Source organism: Monomorium pharaonis, chromosome 6, assembly GCF_013373865.1.
Source record: "Monomorium pharaonis isolate MP-MQ-018 chromosome 6, ASM1337386v2, whole genome shotgun sequence".
NCBI lineage: Eukaryota > Metazoa > Arthropoda > Insecta > Hymenoptera > Formicidae > Monomorium > Monomorium pharaonis.
Genome location: NC_050472.1, coordinates 2,752,779 through 2,770,964, shown reverse-complemented (window position 1 = coordinate 2,770,964; position 18,186 = coordinate 2,752,779). Strand labels below are relative to the sequence as shown.

At 37.3% G+C, this 18,186-nt stretch overlaps 1 protein-coding gene across 12 annotated transcripts in view; it reads right to left on the bottom strand.

The window, feature by feature from the left end:
- Nucleotides 1-958: 958 nt before the first annotated feature.
- The window catches only part of LOC105837530, a 47,124-nt gene continuing 29,896 nt past the window's right edge, over nucleotides 959-18,186 (bottom strand). For 9 of the 12 annotated variants that reach the window (XM_036288620.1, XM_036288625.1, XM_012682393.3 and 6 more), the window contains 16 exons: nucleotides 17,852-17,995; nucleotides 17,344-17,526; nucleotides 15,838-16,113; nucleotides 15,574-15,744; nucleotides 14,957-15,143; nucleotides 13,606-13,872; nucleotides 13,034-13,308; nucleotides 12,704-12,898; nucleotides 12,278-12,386; nucleotides 11,588-11,767; nucleotides 11,388-11,506; nucleotides 10,881-11,057; nucleotides 10,602-10,789; nucleotides 9,597-9,970; nucleotides 9,040-9,258; nucleotides 8,670-8,845 (listed from right to left, as the gene is read on the bottom strand). In XM_036288620.1, coding sequence (XP_036144513.1) covers nucleotides 8,670-8,845; nucleotides 9,040-9,258; nucleotides 9,597-9,970; nucleotides 10,602-10,789; nucleotides 10,881-11,057; nucleotides 11,388-11,506; nucleotides 11,588-11,767; nucleotides 12,278-12,386; nucleotides 12,704-12,898; nucleotides 13,034-13,308; nucleotides 13,606-13,872; nucleotides 14,957-15,143; nucleotides 15,574-15,744; nucleotides 15,838-16,113; nucleotides 17,344-17,526; nucleotides 17,852-17,995 — 3,240 coding nt within the window. Of the gene's footprint in view, nucleotides 8,846-9,039; nucleotides 9,259-9,596; nucleotides 9,971-10,601; nucleotides 10,790-10,880; nucleotides 11,058-11,387; nucleotides 11,507-11,587; nucleotides 11,768-12,277; nucleotides 12,387-12,703; nucleotides 12,899-13,033; nucleotides 13,309-13,605; nucleotides 13,873-14,956; nucleotides 15,144-15,573; nucleotides 15,745-15,837; nucleotides 16,114-17,343; nucleotides 17,527-17,851; nucleotides 17,996-18,186 lie in introns of all 12 variants that reach the window. The other 3 variants (XM_012682397.3, XM_012682390.3, XM_012682391.3) reach the window with 3 other exon arrangements.

The window sequence follows — 18,186 nt, the reverse complement described above, 5'->3', positions numbered from 1 at the left end:
AAATGTTTCTGTTTAAATATGATTAAAATTTATTGATTAACAATTGTTCTAATTAGTGTTTGATTTGATTTAACAATTAATTAAATTAATCGTGATTATGATTATACTTATCATTAATTTTTAATCAACTTTGATTATGTCGATTGAAAATTAATAACACTTATATTCACTTAACTATAGTTAAATGAAAACTTATTTGTGCGTGTGATTAATTATACAAAATCGTTTGACAATTAACTTTTTAATTAATTACATTAAGTATAATTATAAATATTTTAAATTTTAATCGATTAATGCCCAACACTGATTTTTAATCAAAATGACAGTTTCAGCACCTACAAATATTTAAATACTTTCTCAAATTATAATAAATTTCCGAAATAAATTGAATTCAAGAGCAGTTTAATATCTAATTTATGTATTTACAAAATCAGAGAATATCCAGACTTAACTTAGTTTATTTAGTTTACTTACCCATGCTATTTATTAATCACTTCACGAATCGGAATTATCACACACCTGTGAGTTATCGATATCTCAGGAAACAATGTGATAAAATTTTTTGTATTTATATTCCACGTGTTAGTTTGTTTTGGAATGTATAAAATATTATCATACTTATATGTGATTTTATTTTTATTTTTATATTTTTAACTTTAAGAAGTAATATCGTTCAATATTTAATACTGAGAAAGATATGTATATGATAAAAATGATAGCTTTATTTAGCAAAACAAATTATATTATCTTATAATTCCTTAACCAATCACATTCATAATGTTTTCGTATTTTAATAAAAAAATGCCAATAAATAAAATAATTTACTTCAATTAATAAATTGACAGTTAATTACACATATAATAATTACACAATAATTCCGCGCGATACAATAGAAAATTCTAAAACAGGATGAATTATGGCAGGGATAAAAGAATAATTTTAGAAAAGAGAGACAAAATTTCCATAATGAATAATCATATTTTAATGACTCAATGATTGTACAAATGGATCACTCTTAAACGTCTCCGCATACAACCGAGGAACAATAACAACAAATATAGCAATCATCGTAATCATAATATATTCCATTGCTAAACGTACCGTTCACGTAACGAGTTGAGAAAACGTAAAGGGTTCTTTTTATACTCTCTTGCGCGTACCATATATTTTCGCTCGCATACGCCGCAACATTTAATCTTATCCTTGGTTCTCGTCACCCAAACATATTTTACGTTCAACGTAAGGAGGAAACTCATCTCCGTATATATCTCCGTCCTTCTTTCTTCGTTTCCTTTGGAAAGACTCATTACATTGTTACACACTATCTCGTTTTCGTTTCGTTATCACCCGCCCCCGTCCTTTCTCTCATCTGGGCCCCTGACGTCCCCATCTCTTTCTCTTTCTTATATATTCTATATATTTATATATATAATAATTCTACCAATCCTGCATTTCTCTTTCAGACCTCTCTCTCATTCCCTTATTCTCACCTATTTTTTTTCTCTCTCTCTTTCAATATAGTATATTCTCGGTGTCCCCAATAAATACCGAAGGTATCGCCCTAATCATATATACCCCCAAATATTACTATGTTCAACGGTAGCGATAAAGTTTATATATATCTATCAATAAAATTTCTGGAAGAATGTCAATAATCATACAATAGACGATCAATCGTTCGACGATCCACTGCGTACCCGGGGGAGGGGGCGAAAAATATGAAACTTGGTACTAGGCCAACTATTGGGATACGTCTCCGAGCTAGAGTGTCTCGACCCTGTTCGATTTTTGTTTTCTCCGAAACTTAATGCCGAGGAAAATGCGTAAACATTGAGGCTGGATCCGTCGGGAATCGCGAGCAATCGGATGGCGGCTCGTTTAACTTTCTTTGCAAATCATTTTGGAAATTCGTACTCAATACTAGAATGCTAGAATGGCTGAAGAATAAACTTTCATTAAATATTAGCGGACTATAATGGCCTGAATTTTGTTTTCCTAACGAATAAAAAATTCGTTATCTTATTTCAATATTTGCACATTGAGCTCCCGTGATTCTGTGATCGTAAATGTGAAACAGACGATTCTTGAAGATTGTACAAAATGTATCTTTAGAAATAACGCCGTGATTAAATAAACTTTAACCTTTGATAATATCATGTTTTTAAACTCTTCACGAGATTTCCTAAGTGAAAAGATAAAGACGGAAGGCGCACTATCTTAAGCTCGATTAACTCCGGCTAGAAGACACCTGGTCGCGATAAGGAGGCGGCGACGAGACACTTTCCATCGTGTGTTAGGCACGAAGAAAGCATTCGCAGTCCAGATGCACAAGAGACAATCGTACTTACTACATTGTGTTTACACAGCTGTGAAAGCTGGACTTCATATTTATCGAAGATATGACGCTCATGTCGCGGGATAAGGATAAATCGATTTCGCGTTTATCGCCGACCATCTACGATGTACATTCAAGATTGTCTTCTCTAAAATCCAGAAAATCTCTGTAAGATCGTAAAACCGTCGTCTACGGAAAGCGGTGCCATTTGATATCGCGATTATAATAACTTAAATATATAATTCGTTATTATTTACGTGGGGAACAACTCCCCGATGGCGTCACGCACTTCCCTCAGCCTCTCTCGCCTGAATGTAGATCTCCTCCGGTAGAAGGGACACGGAGGTCGAGGAGAAAAAGAAACATCGACTCTCGCTCGGAGGCGCGCCACTCTCTTCGACAAAATTTATACAATAAAATTTATATATAGTAGACAATGCAATAATATTCGAGCAACAGAAGGTCCTTCATAAATTTTTTTTCCTTAAATCTGCACATGTGTGTTCTCGCCTATAGTAATTAGTAAGTAGGTATCTTATTATTTTTTTTCGCTGTCACAGATCTTAACCGATGTCTTATTAGATATACTTTGTGTGACTGTTTCGTGTACGTGCGATAGCACGTGAATTGTGTCTACGTGGCGTGTATCTGTTCCTGCCATCCTCTATGTGTAATGCATCGTGTCAACGAGTTTCAAAGCAATGACAATTAGAATAAAATTGAAGTAAAAAGCATTTGCCTCAATTTTTTCCTGCGGCTCAATTATACAAAGCACAATTTGATTTCTTGCATTAAATACAAGAAATCTCGTCTTGGGATAAAATTTAATTTTAATTCGTATCATTATTTCAAACGGAGATTCGTCCGAGTAAACAAGTAAAAATTATTAATAACATTTTTACATTAACATTTTGGAAAAATTACGATACACTTAACGAACTCGTTGCTTATCGCAAATAATCGTTCAGGAAAATCGAGAGATACAATCGCGGCGTTAAATTGTTTAAGTCATTCGAGATAATAATGTGTTATCTTTCTTTTAAGAAGCGTCAAGTTTTTTATGTCAAATTTCCACATTTATTTCTGTAGATGCGCGCGTTAGGAAATATCTAAATCCCTCCGCAGTAACTCTTGAAATGTCCTACATGCATTTGGTAATGGGCATAATTTTTCAATCAACGGAAAATTATTAATTGCCAAAGTTATTGGTGTCGCGATAAGTCGAACAATTAAGTCTCCATTGAGATTTCAGATTTCGACGAACTTCCGCGCTTGAACACTTTATTATAAGTCAGTCTGATATTAATCCTACTAATTATTGCTATGCGACAATTTTGGCACCACGTTCGTCATGCTTTTCCGACATGTATTCTTCGATAAACGGAGGACGACAGATTACCGACATGTGTTTTTTTTTCTCCCGAGAAGAGATCTTTTACCGAAGAAATTTATTCACCGAGATAAATTTATGTCCCAGAGGGTGTCGCGATTTTACAGTTCAATTCTCGTTGACATTTCTGTTCTTTCCAGAGACAGACTCCTTTTGCGTAGGATGGCAGGATACGTGCGTAATAGCATACTCGATTTCAAGCAGGAAAAAAAAAGAAAGAGCTCTTGTCATTCATGGCTATCTTATTGACGCACGTGCTCCAAGATAAATCTGATGAGCGGTCAATCGATTTTTCAATCGACTAAAAGACTGAATGAAAGAGTTTGCAAAACGAAATCGGTTTTTATATTTTTGACTGCCTTTTTTTTAATAATAGCTTTTTTTATTTTCTATTAACTTCGAAATAAATTGCGGGACATAAGTAAAATATATAGTATAAAATACGCGATCCTTAAAAATATAAATTTAATTATTCATATTAAAGAAATATAATTATATTAACTATATTAATTTTATGATTTCTATTAAAAATGTTACAGAACGAATAATGGACGCACACATTTAAAAAATATGTTTGAGCCATTAATTGCAAAACGTAAAAGCAACACAATTCTTATAAAATTGTAACTGGCAGTCAAGATGAAAGTTTATCACTTAATGCAATTTCGCAAAGGCACGATGCGTGTCGGAAAGGTATCCGCGGTGGTTCGTAAAATCGTAAGAAATCTGTGTTAAAGCACGCACGTCAGCATGCGTGGTAACGCGCTCGAGATGGAAGCAATATTACAGCGTTCGATAAAACATTCGTTATATAGATGTCACGGATAAAATTCCCGCGAGGAAAAGGAAAGGATCAAACGCGTCACCCGTTCCCGTCTCTTCGCCATTCCCATATGCACACTGTACAATAGTATTTTTTCCGGTCGGTATAATTAATACTCGTATAATTACACATCGTATTATTACATTTCTTCGGAAATATACTAATAATTGACGCGATTTCGCGAATACGCATTAACGCGACGATTTTTTTTTTCTTTCGTATCGACGCGATCGTCCTTTGCGAAAAGTCATCAGCGTGGAAAGTTCCGTCGCGTTTTTAGCAATTTCGGTTGACCGATTTCAAGTTTTTAGAACGAAATCTCTTTCTTCTTTCTTTTTGCGGACGCTACGCGCAACACCGACGGCACGATCCCTCTCGTTTATCTGGTATAAACTTATAATATTATATATATGTATATAATATAACGTTGTATAACATCACATTATTATAACGCTGTAATATCGTGATATTACAATATTATAATACCAAAATATTATACGCTTTGCTTCGGAGACACGAAAATCGTGACGGGAAGCGCATCGAATGTGTGCGTCGTGTATCAGTACTCGATATGACTATATCAAATCCCATAATCGGCAATTAAATCCGTATTCGTCCACGACTGGAAGACGATCGACTCGGAGCGCTGAACCAAGATGTTAACGATCTCCGATAGTAATACTACCGTACATCCCTACATCTCTTCGTCGATTGATCCCCACTAATATAATTTCGCTGCAGAAAATCTCTCGTTGATTATCGTATGCGATGACGTACCGGCGCAATCGGCACTGACGTAGAAGCCGATATCCGAATTTCAGTAAGATCCACGCGACCCGAACGCGTCGTTCACGTCGCACTAAAGTCGAGCTGCCGCCGAGGAAGGTCTAAGCTCGCAATGTATGATTCCGGATCCGCTACGTCAGTTTAACAATGTGACAATCAACGCTAACCGCGCAGCTGGAACCGTAAGAATCGTGGGGTAAAAGAACGATACCAAAATTCGGAGACTTCCCCGGGGCGAGAGAATCGGCGTGCGCGTCGTGACCTATTATTCTGTCCCTTTATTCTGCTCAAGAAACGCGGCCGCCGCGAATCTGCGAACGTCTCCCCTCGCGTCCGACCAGGACCGATCGATCGATCGATCGATCGCGTCGTTGCGCGCGACATCCGCGTCCCATCGAGTACGCGTAATACAGGTGATGCGAGATGCGAGATAATGATGCGAGGTATAACAGGAGGTGCTCTCTTTTTCCGGAGAATATCTCTCAAGTGCTCGCATTTCCCCTCCGGGAAATAATATTCCTCGGGAACATGATATATTTCCTAAAGAATGTTTCCAGGAGTCTCTCGGGACACTCTTGGCGAATATTCCCAGGATATCTTGCGATCACTTGCGAAGAGAAATTTATCATAATAATCTCCGTAAAGCGTTCTCCCCTCGGGAAACGATCCCAACCCTCGCATCGCCAGCCCCGTGCAACTCACGTATGCGTACGTGTGTGTTACGTGTGTATGATGTGTATGTATATATATATTTTTTTATTTATACATATTTTTTTGGTTGTAGGTATACGTCTATGTGGATACTTTCTGTCGTCTAATTTACACGTATTAATCCCTCGATACCATTCTTAATTTATCGTAATACCCATTAACAACGTGGTATATGTGTCGGATTATCGTAAAAGGTTCCGGTGCCGATACCGTTCGCCGTCCCTAAAATTCAATATGTACGTTTTTTTTTGTTAAGTACGAGAGTGCGCCTCTTTTCTCTTTCTTTCTCTCTCTCTCTCTTTCTCTCTCTCTCTTTCTCTTTCTCTTTCATTCATCCTTCCTGCACCCTCTAATGCGTACTCGTCGTTACGCCGGCGCATCTCTCCTCGCAGTTTCGGTCTCGAGCACTCTCATTCTCATTCTCTCTCTCTCTTTCTCTCTCTTCTCTCACACTCACACATACAGACACATAGATTCTCTCAGCCGTTCAATCGCTTTCTTTTTTTGTATCTCTTAAGTAACGTTAAAAATAAAGTCTGCTATATTGGCGAGGATGCTCGACCCTGAAAACAGGTTAACACGCGGCGGAACGTTTTTTAAAATTTCTTTTGGGGGGATGGGAGGGGACCGTGGACGATGTTACGATGCAATTCACAAATCTACCCTTTCTCTCTTTCTCTCTCACATAATATCCCGTATGTATAATATGTATACATATATTTTCTGTGTGTGTGTGTGTGTATATACATATACATGTATATACATATATGTATATATACATATGTATACACGACATATCTTAATTGATTTCTCTTTAATCGCTAAAGACTCGCTATGCGCGCGAATCGCTTCTTCGATCTCTCATTTCTTCTTCCTCTTTCCTCTCCTTTCCTTTTTTTAACGCCAGTCTTACAAATCTCTATCGTTCTCTCTCTCTCTCTGTTCTTGCGTCATCTGGTGTGACGCACATCCCTCATGATGGTTTTATATAATAATAATAAAAAAATGGAAGATGGTAGGAGCGTGGTGGAACGACAATGGGGAAAACAACGTAACAAGCACGCCTACGCGCGAACGCTCGATCACGATCGTGACGCGTAATCGTGGTGACGTGGCCTATATATATTATGTTCTAAAATTCTTTGTTTTAACTGAAAATTTATATGGCGTACGTCACGTGCGTGTGTTTTTCAAAAATTCATTGCCCGCGCTGAAAACTTATGGCATACGTCACACATTCAGCGTAGATTTTCAATGCCGGCGATGAAGGAACGCAGCCGTGTGATAAATATCATTATTACATTATATACAGAGTCGATTATCTCTCCGGATCGTCCGCGCCGCCGTCCACGCGAAAACGGTATTGACAAAATCGGGGCACGGAGCCTCGATCATTGGCGACTCTCGAAGAGGCATCTGGTAAAATCGGCTGCGATTATCTCGATGAATGATGTCAAATAAAGATGTGTATTCAAGAGGCAACGATTTAACATCATTCCTAAGTCTTTCAGGCACGTTGCGCTGACAATCTCGGTTAGTTAATCTCGCCTTAGTTTTTCTCCTTTCTGCACAGAATGCAGCAGAATGGAAAGCACTTTGCTTTATATAAATTCTTAGCCAATATGAAAAAAATCTTTTTTTTTTCATATTTATAAATAAACTTTCGCGAGTATAAAAATGGATACCAAAACCTCGTGCTTCGTATAACGTCACACGCAATTTCACGGATTCCTTATTAAGATGTTTAAAGCTGAATGTTACAGTCGCAGTTTTTTATGACATATATGAGCAATAAAAATGGAGAAAATGCAAGCAAGTAGGAAATTATTCACTAAATAGAATAAGCGTTTCAAAATTGAGTTTCTTTATTAGATTCCAGTCTTTCGCGGTCGACACTTAATTGCAAAGAACTGGATCGGCTATTCATGAACGATTCATCATTCGCCGTTGGATCATTCGTTTTCAGAGCCAGCGATCTGCTCGGTATCGCCCCGACCTTCTACGACTTCGGAATCGTCCGCGTTACGATTGTCACAAAATCAAAACCTATTCACCACAAGTCTGGGGCGTTCTTATCTTAATTTAATGACACATTATCTTAACTTTAATATTATATCATTAACCTTTTTTTTATTTTTTTTTTTTAACTATTTGAATACGTCGACCGCCAAAAGACGCGACGAAGGAGGAAAAGATACTCGGGTCCGATTAGATTTTCCAGAGGTGGAAGAGAGCCCGAACGAGCATCTCGCTTGCTCCCATACAAATGGTGCAGTCGATCGTGTCGTACGCACGCACGCACGCACGCACGCACGCACGCAAGCACACACGGATTTCCGGCTGGAAGACGAAATGAGGAAGAGAGCGGAGGGAGAAAGCGCAGTCTCTTCGCGAATTTCCACGTGGGCGGCGGATGCGTGTCCCTCGCGTATCGCTATCATGATAACCGCAATAATCGGATAATTATCTCTGTGTACTAACGCTCGGTCGTAGTGATGATAGGTGATGTCGGTGGTGATGATAATGGTAGTAGTTGTGGTGGTGGTGCCGGTCGCGTTTAATGGCGGTGGCGGAACTTAACGGTATATTACCTCGTTAGCGAGTCAGCCTCGATATTATTCAACTTAAACGTGATTATTAAAGTTAGATTGTTGAGCATTGTTGATTTCTACCAGAGACTTTCGGGAGGCGCTGTGGCTCGAGCTCATGTCCGCGAACTCGTTGGTCGACTTACCCTTTCGCGGCAACGTGGTGGCCTCCCCAAGGGAAGGTAACTCCCGTGGCTTCCAGATCGGCGAACCTGTCGCGACACATTAGGAATCAGTGTTTTGTTGTATGTATTTTTTTTAAAGCAAATACAGAGAAATAAATCTCATTATAAAAATATATGTAATTTTGAATAAATATTAATTAAAACAAAATTCGAAAAATTAATAATTAAATTAACAATATTGATGTAAATTTGGTAGACGTAAAAAAGTTGACGACACTCACCAAGCTCCTTGACGGTAATAGGTTGATAGTTCTCAGGCTGATGGGAAGACTGGATCAATCTAGCCTGGCTGCCAGTACTCCCCGCCGAGATAGTCGACGTGGTGCTCAGCGTCAGATGATTAGGTGTGCGACCGAGATTCGTTTTCTTTTCGCCTAAAAAAACTTGCGAGTCTTCCTCCCCTTCCGACTTTGTACCCGAATCCATCTCTACTTTTATATCTGTTAAAGATAAAACAAGACAATAATACGTTGAACAATTCATTAATAATGATATTTATTATATCGAGCTATTTGTTTTATTATCTTTTTTGTTATCTTATAAAGTTTTCAATATTTTATTCAATAATTAATTCTAATAAAGCAACAAGTTCTTAAATTAATTATGATATAAACTTAATTAAAACTGATTATAATTTAATTTAGCTAATATAAAAAATCTGATTTATTAGAACATTTAACATATTAGAATCACTATGTGTAAAGAAACATTTTGTTAATTATTAAGACTCAAAGCAAGACAAAAATTAAAACTTCGTTAAGCGGATGTTTTATCTTACCGGAAGTGTCGCTTATGGTCTTACTCCTGGAGCGGAATGTTTGCTGCTGGGGGACCACATCCTCCTGATCCTTATCTTCCGAACTCTCGTGCTCTACCGGCTGCTTCGAATGGCTGTATTTGCGCTTGTGCGAACTGGACAACAGCTGTTGCTTCATCGCCTTCTTCGAGAGAGTGCCTGTCGCGCCGTTTCCGTTCTGTGCCTGGCCGCTCTGCTTGTTGTACTTTTCTACATGCCCGGTCGACATTCGCGGTGCCATCGACATTGGCGCCTGGCCCAAATTCTGCTTTGTCGATGGTATGCTCATATTTCTCACTGACTCACGAATGATTTGCCGGATTGTCTTCAAGAACGCGTTACGGAATTCCGTCGTACTATGTAAGAGAAAATTTGAGGCAACGTGAGATAAGAAGATCGCCTTAGTTCAATTATTTGTATCTTAATAAAAAATTATAATTAAAAAAAAAGAAACAGTCTTTCAATCCAGAATGTATTCAAAATCTGTATATAATCGGTGGTACTGTCGGTGGCAAATATTTTTAGAAAAAAAAGCACTGTATACAAATATAATTTTTAAAACTGAAAAACAAATGTAGAATTGAATTGCAAAATATAAAGAAAATTTAATTAGAGCATAGTTCAACTGGTTAAACAAAACATGAATTAATTTAGTTGCAATTTATTTCCAATCTAACAATATCTCTTGTTAATCTTCTTATTAGATTAATAGTCGGAATACAATTGTGTTAACAGCGTAATTAATTGCAGTCAAGTGCAATCACGGTGATTAATTGCCACGAATATAGGTTAAGCTGTGTTACATTTTACTATTAAATTTAATAAATCTAGAGATAATTAATTTTTTTAGGAAGTTTATTGGTTCGGTTCTCATTTTTTTTTCATTTAGTTTATTTTAGATCTGTCAGTTTAATAATTAACCAATCGATATAAAAAATATCTGTTTTGGTTAAAAAAAAATTTGTTTGGTTTGATTTAGAAAAATACCTGTTGGAGAGTACGTATACTTTCTCCGATCTTCTCTGTAATTGACTTCTTAGATGAATCAATTCCCACAAAAAGTGGGACTCCATATCCTTGGCGGAACTGGCCCTGACCTGGACTTCTGTCACCGGGATTAGCACCTGGTAACGGATGATCTCCACCTCGCTTGAGTTAGCCTTCGTCGAAACTCCCTGAAAAGAAAAATATAGATACGACGGCCTCTTGAGTATCAGAAGCGTTTGCGAGAATCAATATGGAGAAATGGGTCATATAAACACTGACCATGAGCTTCTTTTTCTGTCTCAATCTTTCCTTGCATAGGAACACGACGGCCGATTTAAATACAAAGCACATTGCGTGTAGCTCGAGACCTTTCTTTATCTTGCCAAGAAAGTCGGAAATATTGAGCCACTCGACACCGCCGTAGTACAAAAGATCACCTGGACTTAAGTCAATCGGCTGCCGGAAAATTAATGTGTTAATCAATAATATTTTAAAATTATTTTGCATTTTATAATTTAAATTTTAAAAAGTATATAAAATAACAAAAGTCAAAGAATTTCAAATGTAATGTAAAATTTAGCAACAGCAATTGAAAAAAGCTGAAAAATTCTTGTATTTTCTTAAATTAAAAAATAAACTTGTAAGCTTTAATTATAAAATTGTTATTTATTAAATATGCAACTATAATTAAAAATTACGATTGCTTTATTAATTTTCGAATAAATAAATTACAATACAACGTTTGTTGTGTTTTCCTTTTTTAAACAAAGCTAGAGATTGACCTACCTGTTTGCAGGATTTTTGGTGTTGCCTGAACAGGTGATCGAAAATAGCACCATACTCTTCGTGAATTCTCTGCATCTCGTTTATGTGCTCCGCCACCTTTTCCATGCCCTTGAGCGCCTCTGCAATTTACGTGTTTGCCATTAAACTCCTGATGGAATCTTAAATCGTTTGTTGCAGTCGCATAGCGTCGCGCTAATTACCGATTAAGTGTTGGTGTTCTTCGCTTCGTTCATCGGTGAGATTCCTAAGCTGCTGCAATAGCAGCGGATACTTGAGTATTCTTTGTATAGGTTTTATCAAGTATGATTCTAAGGTCGACGAGTGTTGCTGCCGGGGATTCCTTGCTTGCAGGAACTCTTGTAAAGCTTGATTTCCCTCGTCTGAAAGTTTTCGATTATCTCCGATAATTATCAGGAGATTGCTTCGTTTCGTTGTAATTATATGAAACGCAATTTGCACGAAAAGAAAAAAAAAGATTCGTCCAGCTTTCCGTCATTAGAATTAAAATTCTAGGACATTTCATAAAAATATTACATTCGAAAGTTGAAAGAATAAAGCGATGCTTTAATTATAACGTTTTAAATTTTTAGAAGATGTGAAATAAAATTCGCGGAATAATAAATGTATGCCGTGAAACGTGACAGAGCAATCTCTTTGAATGCTTAATGACCTTTGGCGATTGCAAAAATATCACCCACTCGCGGAAGGTGACACGAATAATTTAATCGAAGAACTTTCCGGGAACAATGCGCTTATAGAGAGTAACGATTGAGGCTGGACAGTTATTCCCGGCGAATGAATTATCGATTGCTAAGGATCAGACGCGTTGACGTGGACGAGGAAACGAAGGTCGCGAAAAAAAGATGAGAGTATTTCTAGAGGGAACTTACTTGGATGTAAAACTTTCTGAGCCTTCGAGTGACTGGCACAAAACGAGCTATAGAGCTTGAAGTGATTTACGTAATATAAGAAGGCACTTCCAATGGAAAACAGAACTCCCTGTAACAACCATAAGAAGCGAAATGAGTTTTACTATGAGAGTCATTATATGAATTCCGTTTTTTATGTCTTGAAAAATGCGAAAAAAGATTTAAAAATACTTGTAAATAATAACTGTAATATTTATTATTTCACGTAATGATTATATAAATATTTAAATTATAAATCGCTTTTAAAGTATAATAGAAACAAATAATTTTTTGTCTTAATTTTCTTACTTATAAAACACTATTTTGCTTCTATCAGGTTATAATTAACTGTTAAATAAATAATCGATTTGTAAGTTATGTAATTAGATATGGAACAAAGGCACGTACCTTAAATTGACTCGGATGGTCAAAGCTGTTGAAATCGGCCTCCATCTCGATAGCGTGATCGAGATTCTGCAGGAACTGTCGTTGAAATGTGACGATTTCCTGGATATTACCAAACAATGCATTAATCTCCGCGTTTGACAGGAAGGTCTCGCGTTTAAGGGGTTCCAAGTAGTTCTCCAGCAAATTATTTAAATTCTGTAAACATAAATGGGAAGAAATTTATTAGCCGTTATCGCTTAATTGATCTGTGTATATGTATATATATATATATATATATATATAGTATAAAATTCATTATCAAAATCTATAACAATATTCAATCATTATTACCTTTACATAAGTTCGTTCAGTCTCAATCAGTTCTAAAATCACTTTTTTTAGCTTCTCAGCGTCGCTTAGCTGCCGGCTCGGTGTGAGAGCTTGCGAATGAGAACTGACAACACTTCCGGTGGGACTTGACTTTCTAGTCTCACCTGGAGAACGACAGATCCCTGTCACTTGCTCGGCAGTCTTCAAAAGATTTTCGATCTCGAAGGAGTTTGTACGCGAGGCCTGCTTGTTATCCATATGACCCGTCGAACATTCCTGCATTAAATTCTCCTTACCTGCGTCAGCAAAATAAAATTTGCTTTACTGATAATGCACGAAAGTTTGCGATATAGAAATTATATTAATTTTTTTTTTTTTTTCGAAAAATTTGTCTTGATATGTATCCCAGATAATCCCACATTTCCAGAGCAACGTGTTTCTCTCGTCATAAATCTATACTTTCTCCCGTGCCCTATACACGTCTCATTCATTTAACAAGCTCATTGTTCAGAAATATAATGTTTAATAGTAGCAGTGATAGAAAGAGTCCGTAATGAAACGATTTCTGAGAAAAAAACAATAAAAGAACTTACTCCATCCAGGTGCTGGCACAATCAGACCGGAAATCATTTCTTCGCTAATTACTGGCGGATCAGTGGGCGGCGGCGGGCAGACCAGACTCTCGATTATGTCATCAGTGACACGCATAATGCCCGTAAGATCGGGTGGCTCCGTTCTGGAGGATCGCATCATCATGCAGAGACCTACCTCCTCCTGAAGAACGCTCTCCAAGTACATCATATCCAGGTCACTCACGATAGCGCCGTTGATTACCATAATCTCATCGCCTTTAATGATTCCTGAAAGAAAAGAATCACCACATAAAAATTTACTCTCTCTCTTTAACGAGGATTGTGTTGAAAAAAAATATTTGCAAATAATAAAATGTTTGATAAATTGCGTTATAAAAATTTTTATTTCATAGATCGTCCAAGTATAATATTTTTATCACTAATACTCTCGTAAGCTTAAAATTTTGACACGTAATAAAATAAAAGTTAACTGACGCGATTCTGATTAGTGTTTTACAATTTCAAGTAGTATAAGTAACTTTCGGTTCCGACTGACATTCTTCACGTCTGCCTCACGATGCGTTTGCGAAGATGATCAACCGCACGGCTCGGTATCTTTCACAACTATAATAAGTCGCTCCCTTCGATCGTGCTTAACAAGCTGCTCGACAAATTTAGACACGATTTACGGAAAGGCGGCGCTAAATGTCATTCTGATTCGTTCGCGCCTGCGGCCCGAAGATCGTCCCACTCTCAGCGCACGTACTCAGTACACGTACACATACGTATAATATACATATTTCTTTTTTTAAACGCATTATATGCACTTCATTTAACCATAAGCACGAGACTCTGCTCGACGAGCAATGAGGCGCGAAAAATCGATGATTTTTCAATGGCGTCCTTGCACGTCCTGGCGCCGACGCCAGGTCTAAAAAAATTAATAACGGTCGAACCTCGGCGTGAGTCATCTTCTAAGATCCGCAAGAAACTACATCGAGATTAGAGAAACAAGTTGAGATGTTCAACTTACGATACAATACTATTTTCATTACTTTAATGTCGTTTTAATGTATTATATTAACATAATACAAACTTATCAAATTAACTTAAAAATTTATTTCCTAATCTTTTTCATGTTAGAGTAAAAACTAAAGAAATTTAATATATTACTTTGAAATTTTTCCACATAATAAGATTGGCTAGTTAAAAATTAACAGCACTTAATTAAAATAAAAACTAACAGTAACAAAAAAATATCGCTAATAAATAATGAGAAATAAAAAGACCTTGTGACGATCGAAACTTTTAATTGTTGCGCTCGAGGGACGTTTATTTTAGTTAGATATTGTCCTAGATAAAGGGTGCTTACCATTTTGCATGGCGACGCTCTTATCTTCCACTCTACTAACGTAGCAGCAGAGCTCGTCCTGCCTATCGGAGTTTTCTATAAGCTCCGCCTCGACGGAGAAACCCCACATTTGTTCTAAAGTATTTCTTTGCAATTCCACTTGATATAAAATCTTGGCACAGACTTCCACGACTTCATGCGTATGCAACTGCGTGCGGCAAAAAAGTTATATTAAATTTTCGGTATAAATATCGTTATTAAAAATTACAGTAGCTTTAATCATTTATAAAAATAAATCACTTTTTAAAAACGGAAAATAATAATCTTCTTTAACAAACATTATTTTCTATTTAATTTATTTCATTATTTTAAAAAATTATATGTATATATCTTAAAATAGATTTTTCGTTTATCTTTTATTTTGTCCTTGTATATTTTTTATTTCAATTATTTGTACATATTTAATTCTATTATAAATTGCTGTTCTTAAAAATTTTCAGGATTTAACTTTCAGAATCAAATATAATTATTTTTCATTACTTTTATTCGAAAGTAAAGCATCGACATCTCTTGTATAACATCTCTTTATTACAATTTCCTATCCTCAAATTCAACACACTTAGATTCGTCAAACTTACATAGGTTTCTATCAAATCAGTCCTATGTGGCACAAAATAATTGTGGTCCTCCATATCTCGGCGCTTCTTGACGCGCACGAAATGCTCCATCGGATTGAGATTCTTTCTGGTGCACGCGCTCGCCAGGAACTCCTCCACGGTCATGGCGTCACGCAGGAACACCGAAACCAGCTGAAACAACAAACGGGAAACGCCGGATCGCGCTCGCCTTATCCTTAACACACTCTAAGCATAAGCGGAAGCATAGAATTTCGATCAACTCACCCGATGTCCTGACGATCGTACCTGATTTTCCGGCACGGACACCTTCACGCTCTTTTCCTCGTCCCTGGACGAGATTTGCAGCGAGCGTCTGCTGGAGCCGCTGTTCGATCTTGACAACAGCGGCGGTCGTCTCTTCGTTGCACCGCGACCCGCCAATAAATTATTTAGCAGGGACGGGCTACGCGCGCAGATAAACGCGTGGAAGGACGACACCGTGAACACGCCCAGCTTGTTTAGAGTTTGCTTCGTGGCGCGAGACACGTGCGTCAATAGACTCTGAAGAAGAAACGAGAATACAGAGTTTATTTAATAATTTTTCATTCATTACAATTTCAGTAAAATATGTATTTTCGGGATATTTTCGAAAAACAATGGAACTTATAAATTTACAGCTTTAGAAGACTTCTCACTCAGATAATAAAACATTGCGAAATAATTCGAAATCATTAATTGTCATTCTTATAATTCGGAGAAATGTGTCTTTTCAAAAAAAGGGGGGGGGGTAAAGAACCGTAAAAACTGTATTTTTATAAATAAAATGTTGCACATTTTAATACAATTTTCATTTGCTGATTATAAATCGCTGTCATTAAAATCACTTGACTGAACGATCGTGAAAATGTGCATTTGCTGAATGTTGCCTGATTACCATCTCTCTTTCCTTTTCAACGATCGATATCACTCATAACGAATGGCGCAAATTAGATGAGCGCGACGCAGATGGACCTCTAACGAATCCTGATTGCGTGTGCGCCGCGGGCGAGGGAGACAATTTTTTTTCAGGCAATTGCAGCGACCCGTCACGCAGAGAGATTACAGCGCGTAATATTGTTTACCGGCGAGAAGTCGAGGGAAAATCGGCTTTTCCATGAAAACAGCGAAGGCTCACGGTCAAATCACGCCGTTCCGTTCGATTGCGATTTGGAATTGACCGTAATACGCCTGTTCCGCATCGTCGCATTCGACAACAAAAACGCCTGTATATATATATATATATATGCAGCAAAATAGAATCAGGTTGACGACACAAATTCTTTATCGAGATACAGCAACGCTTGCACGAAGGCAAAGCTCATTATGCACAAGCTTAGATTAATTAGGAAGATTAAAAAATGTTACGAATGAAATATTTATGTAATATTGATTTTCATATAAATTCGTTGTGATTCGTTAAATAAAAAAAAATACGACGTTACATACATTCTCATAGACGTTTAAAGTATTTTCTGTCATTATTCATATCAATAGAAATAACAATTTTTTAAAATTATAATTATGCACGAGAAAATATTATTATGCGTTATGACAGAAATATTATTGAATAATCATATATAAATCGTGTATAAATTCAATGATTTTTCTTTGTTAAAGCAAAAATAAATAAATTGTATCTAGTCCAAAGCAATTAAAAACGGTGCGGTATCTTTTGACTGATCTATGAAACGTTAAAATTATTCTATATTTGGTGCTGACGTTTCACCGAAGTTTGTTAGCGTTTCAACTTACCTTCGGATTGGGCAGTTCGCCACTCTGCAAACTGGCCATGTAGCACCGCAAGCGGAATTGCTCACAGTGGAGCCGCTCCAGATTCTCCTCCCACTGTACTATTTGATTGTTGATCTGCTGTTTAGTGTCGACGTCGGAAACCACTGATTGCTGAAGATCTGCCATGTGCTTCATCTTGTGATCCTGTAAGTAGTCAATATGATTAGAGAGAAAAAAAGAGAAAAAGAAAGTATTTCTCTTCTTTTTCCTATCTCTTTTTTCACTACGAATTACATCAAGTTTGAAAATATAAGTACATAGCGTGATTAAGAATATTCAAAACTCTATTAAAAACTTGTAACATTTCTTGTCAAGTTTGATAAATTGATAATAAAATGATTGCAAGAATTCTTCTCTGATCCGGCGATTCTTTCTCCTCATGCATAAGCTCCTTTTTATTTATACCTCTCGATACTTTCGACTGAGCTTAGCGAAATTATGTCAATCAACTCGTATTCTATCCACGTACCGACTCGATCGCCTTTTCCAGACGGAAGATCTCCTCCTGCAGCAGATGCAGCGTGCCAGTCTTGCCGCGGTGACGCGCGAACGCGGCAGCGCATGCCGAATGAATACTATTCACCCAGTTCTCCAGCTCCACTTGACACGGCGCCTAAAAACACAAAGCGAACACATCATGTTTCTCCCGCGAGCTAGAATTCGAGCCCTCGATTTTCCACCTCCCATCGAGGGGTGAAGGGGAAGAAAACTTCGCAAGCTGATCGATAGTCGCCCGCGACGTCGCTCACGCTTCCGAGTGATTTAAAGTCGCGGCAAGCTTTTATAAGTAGCGGCAGCGGGCTA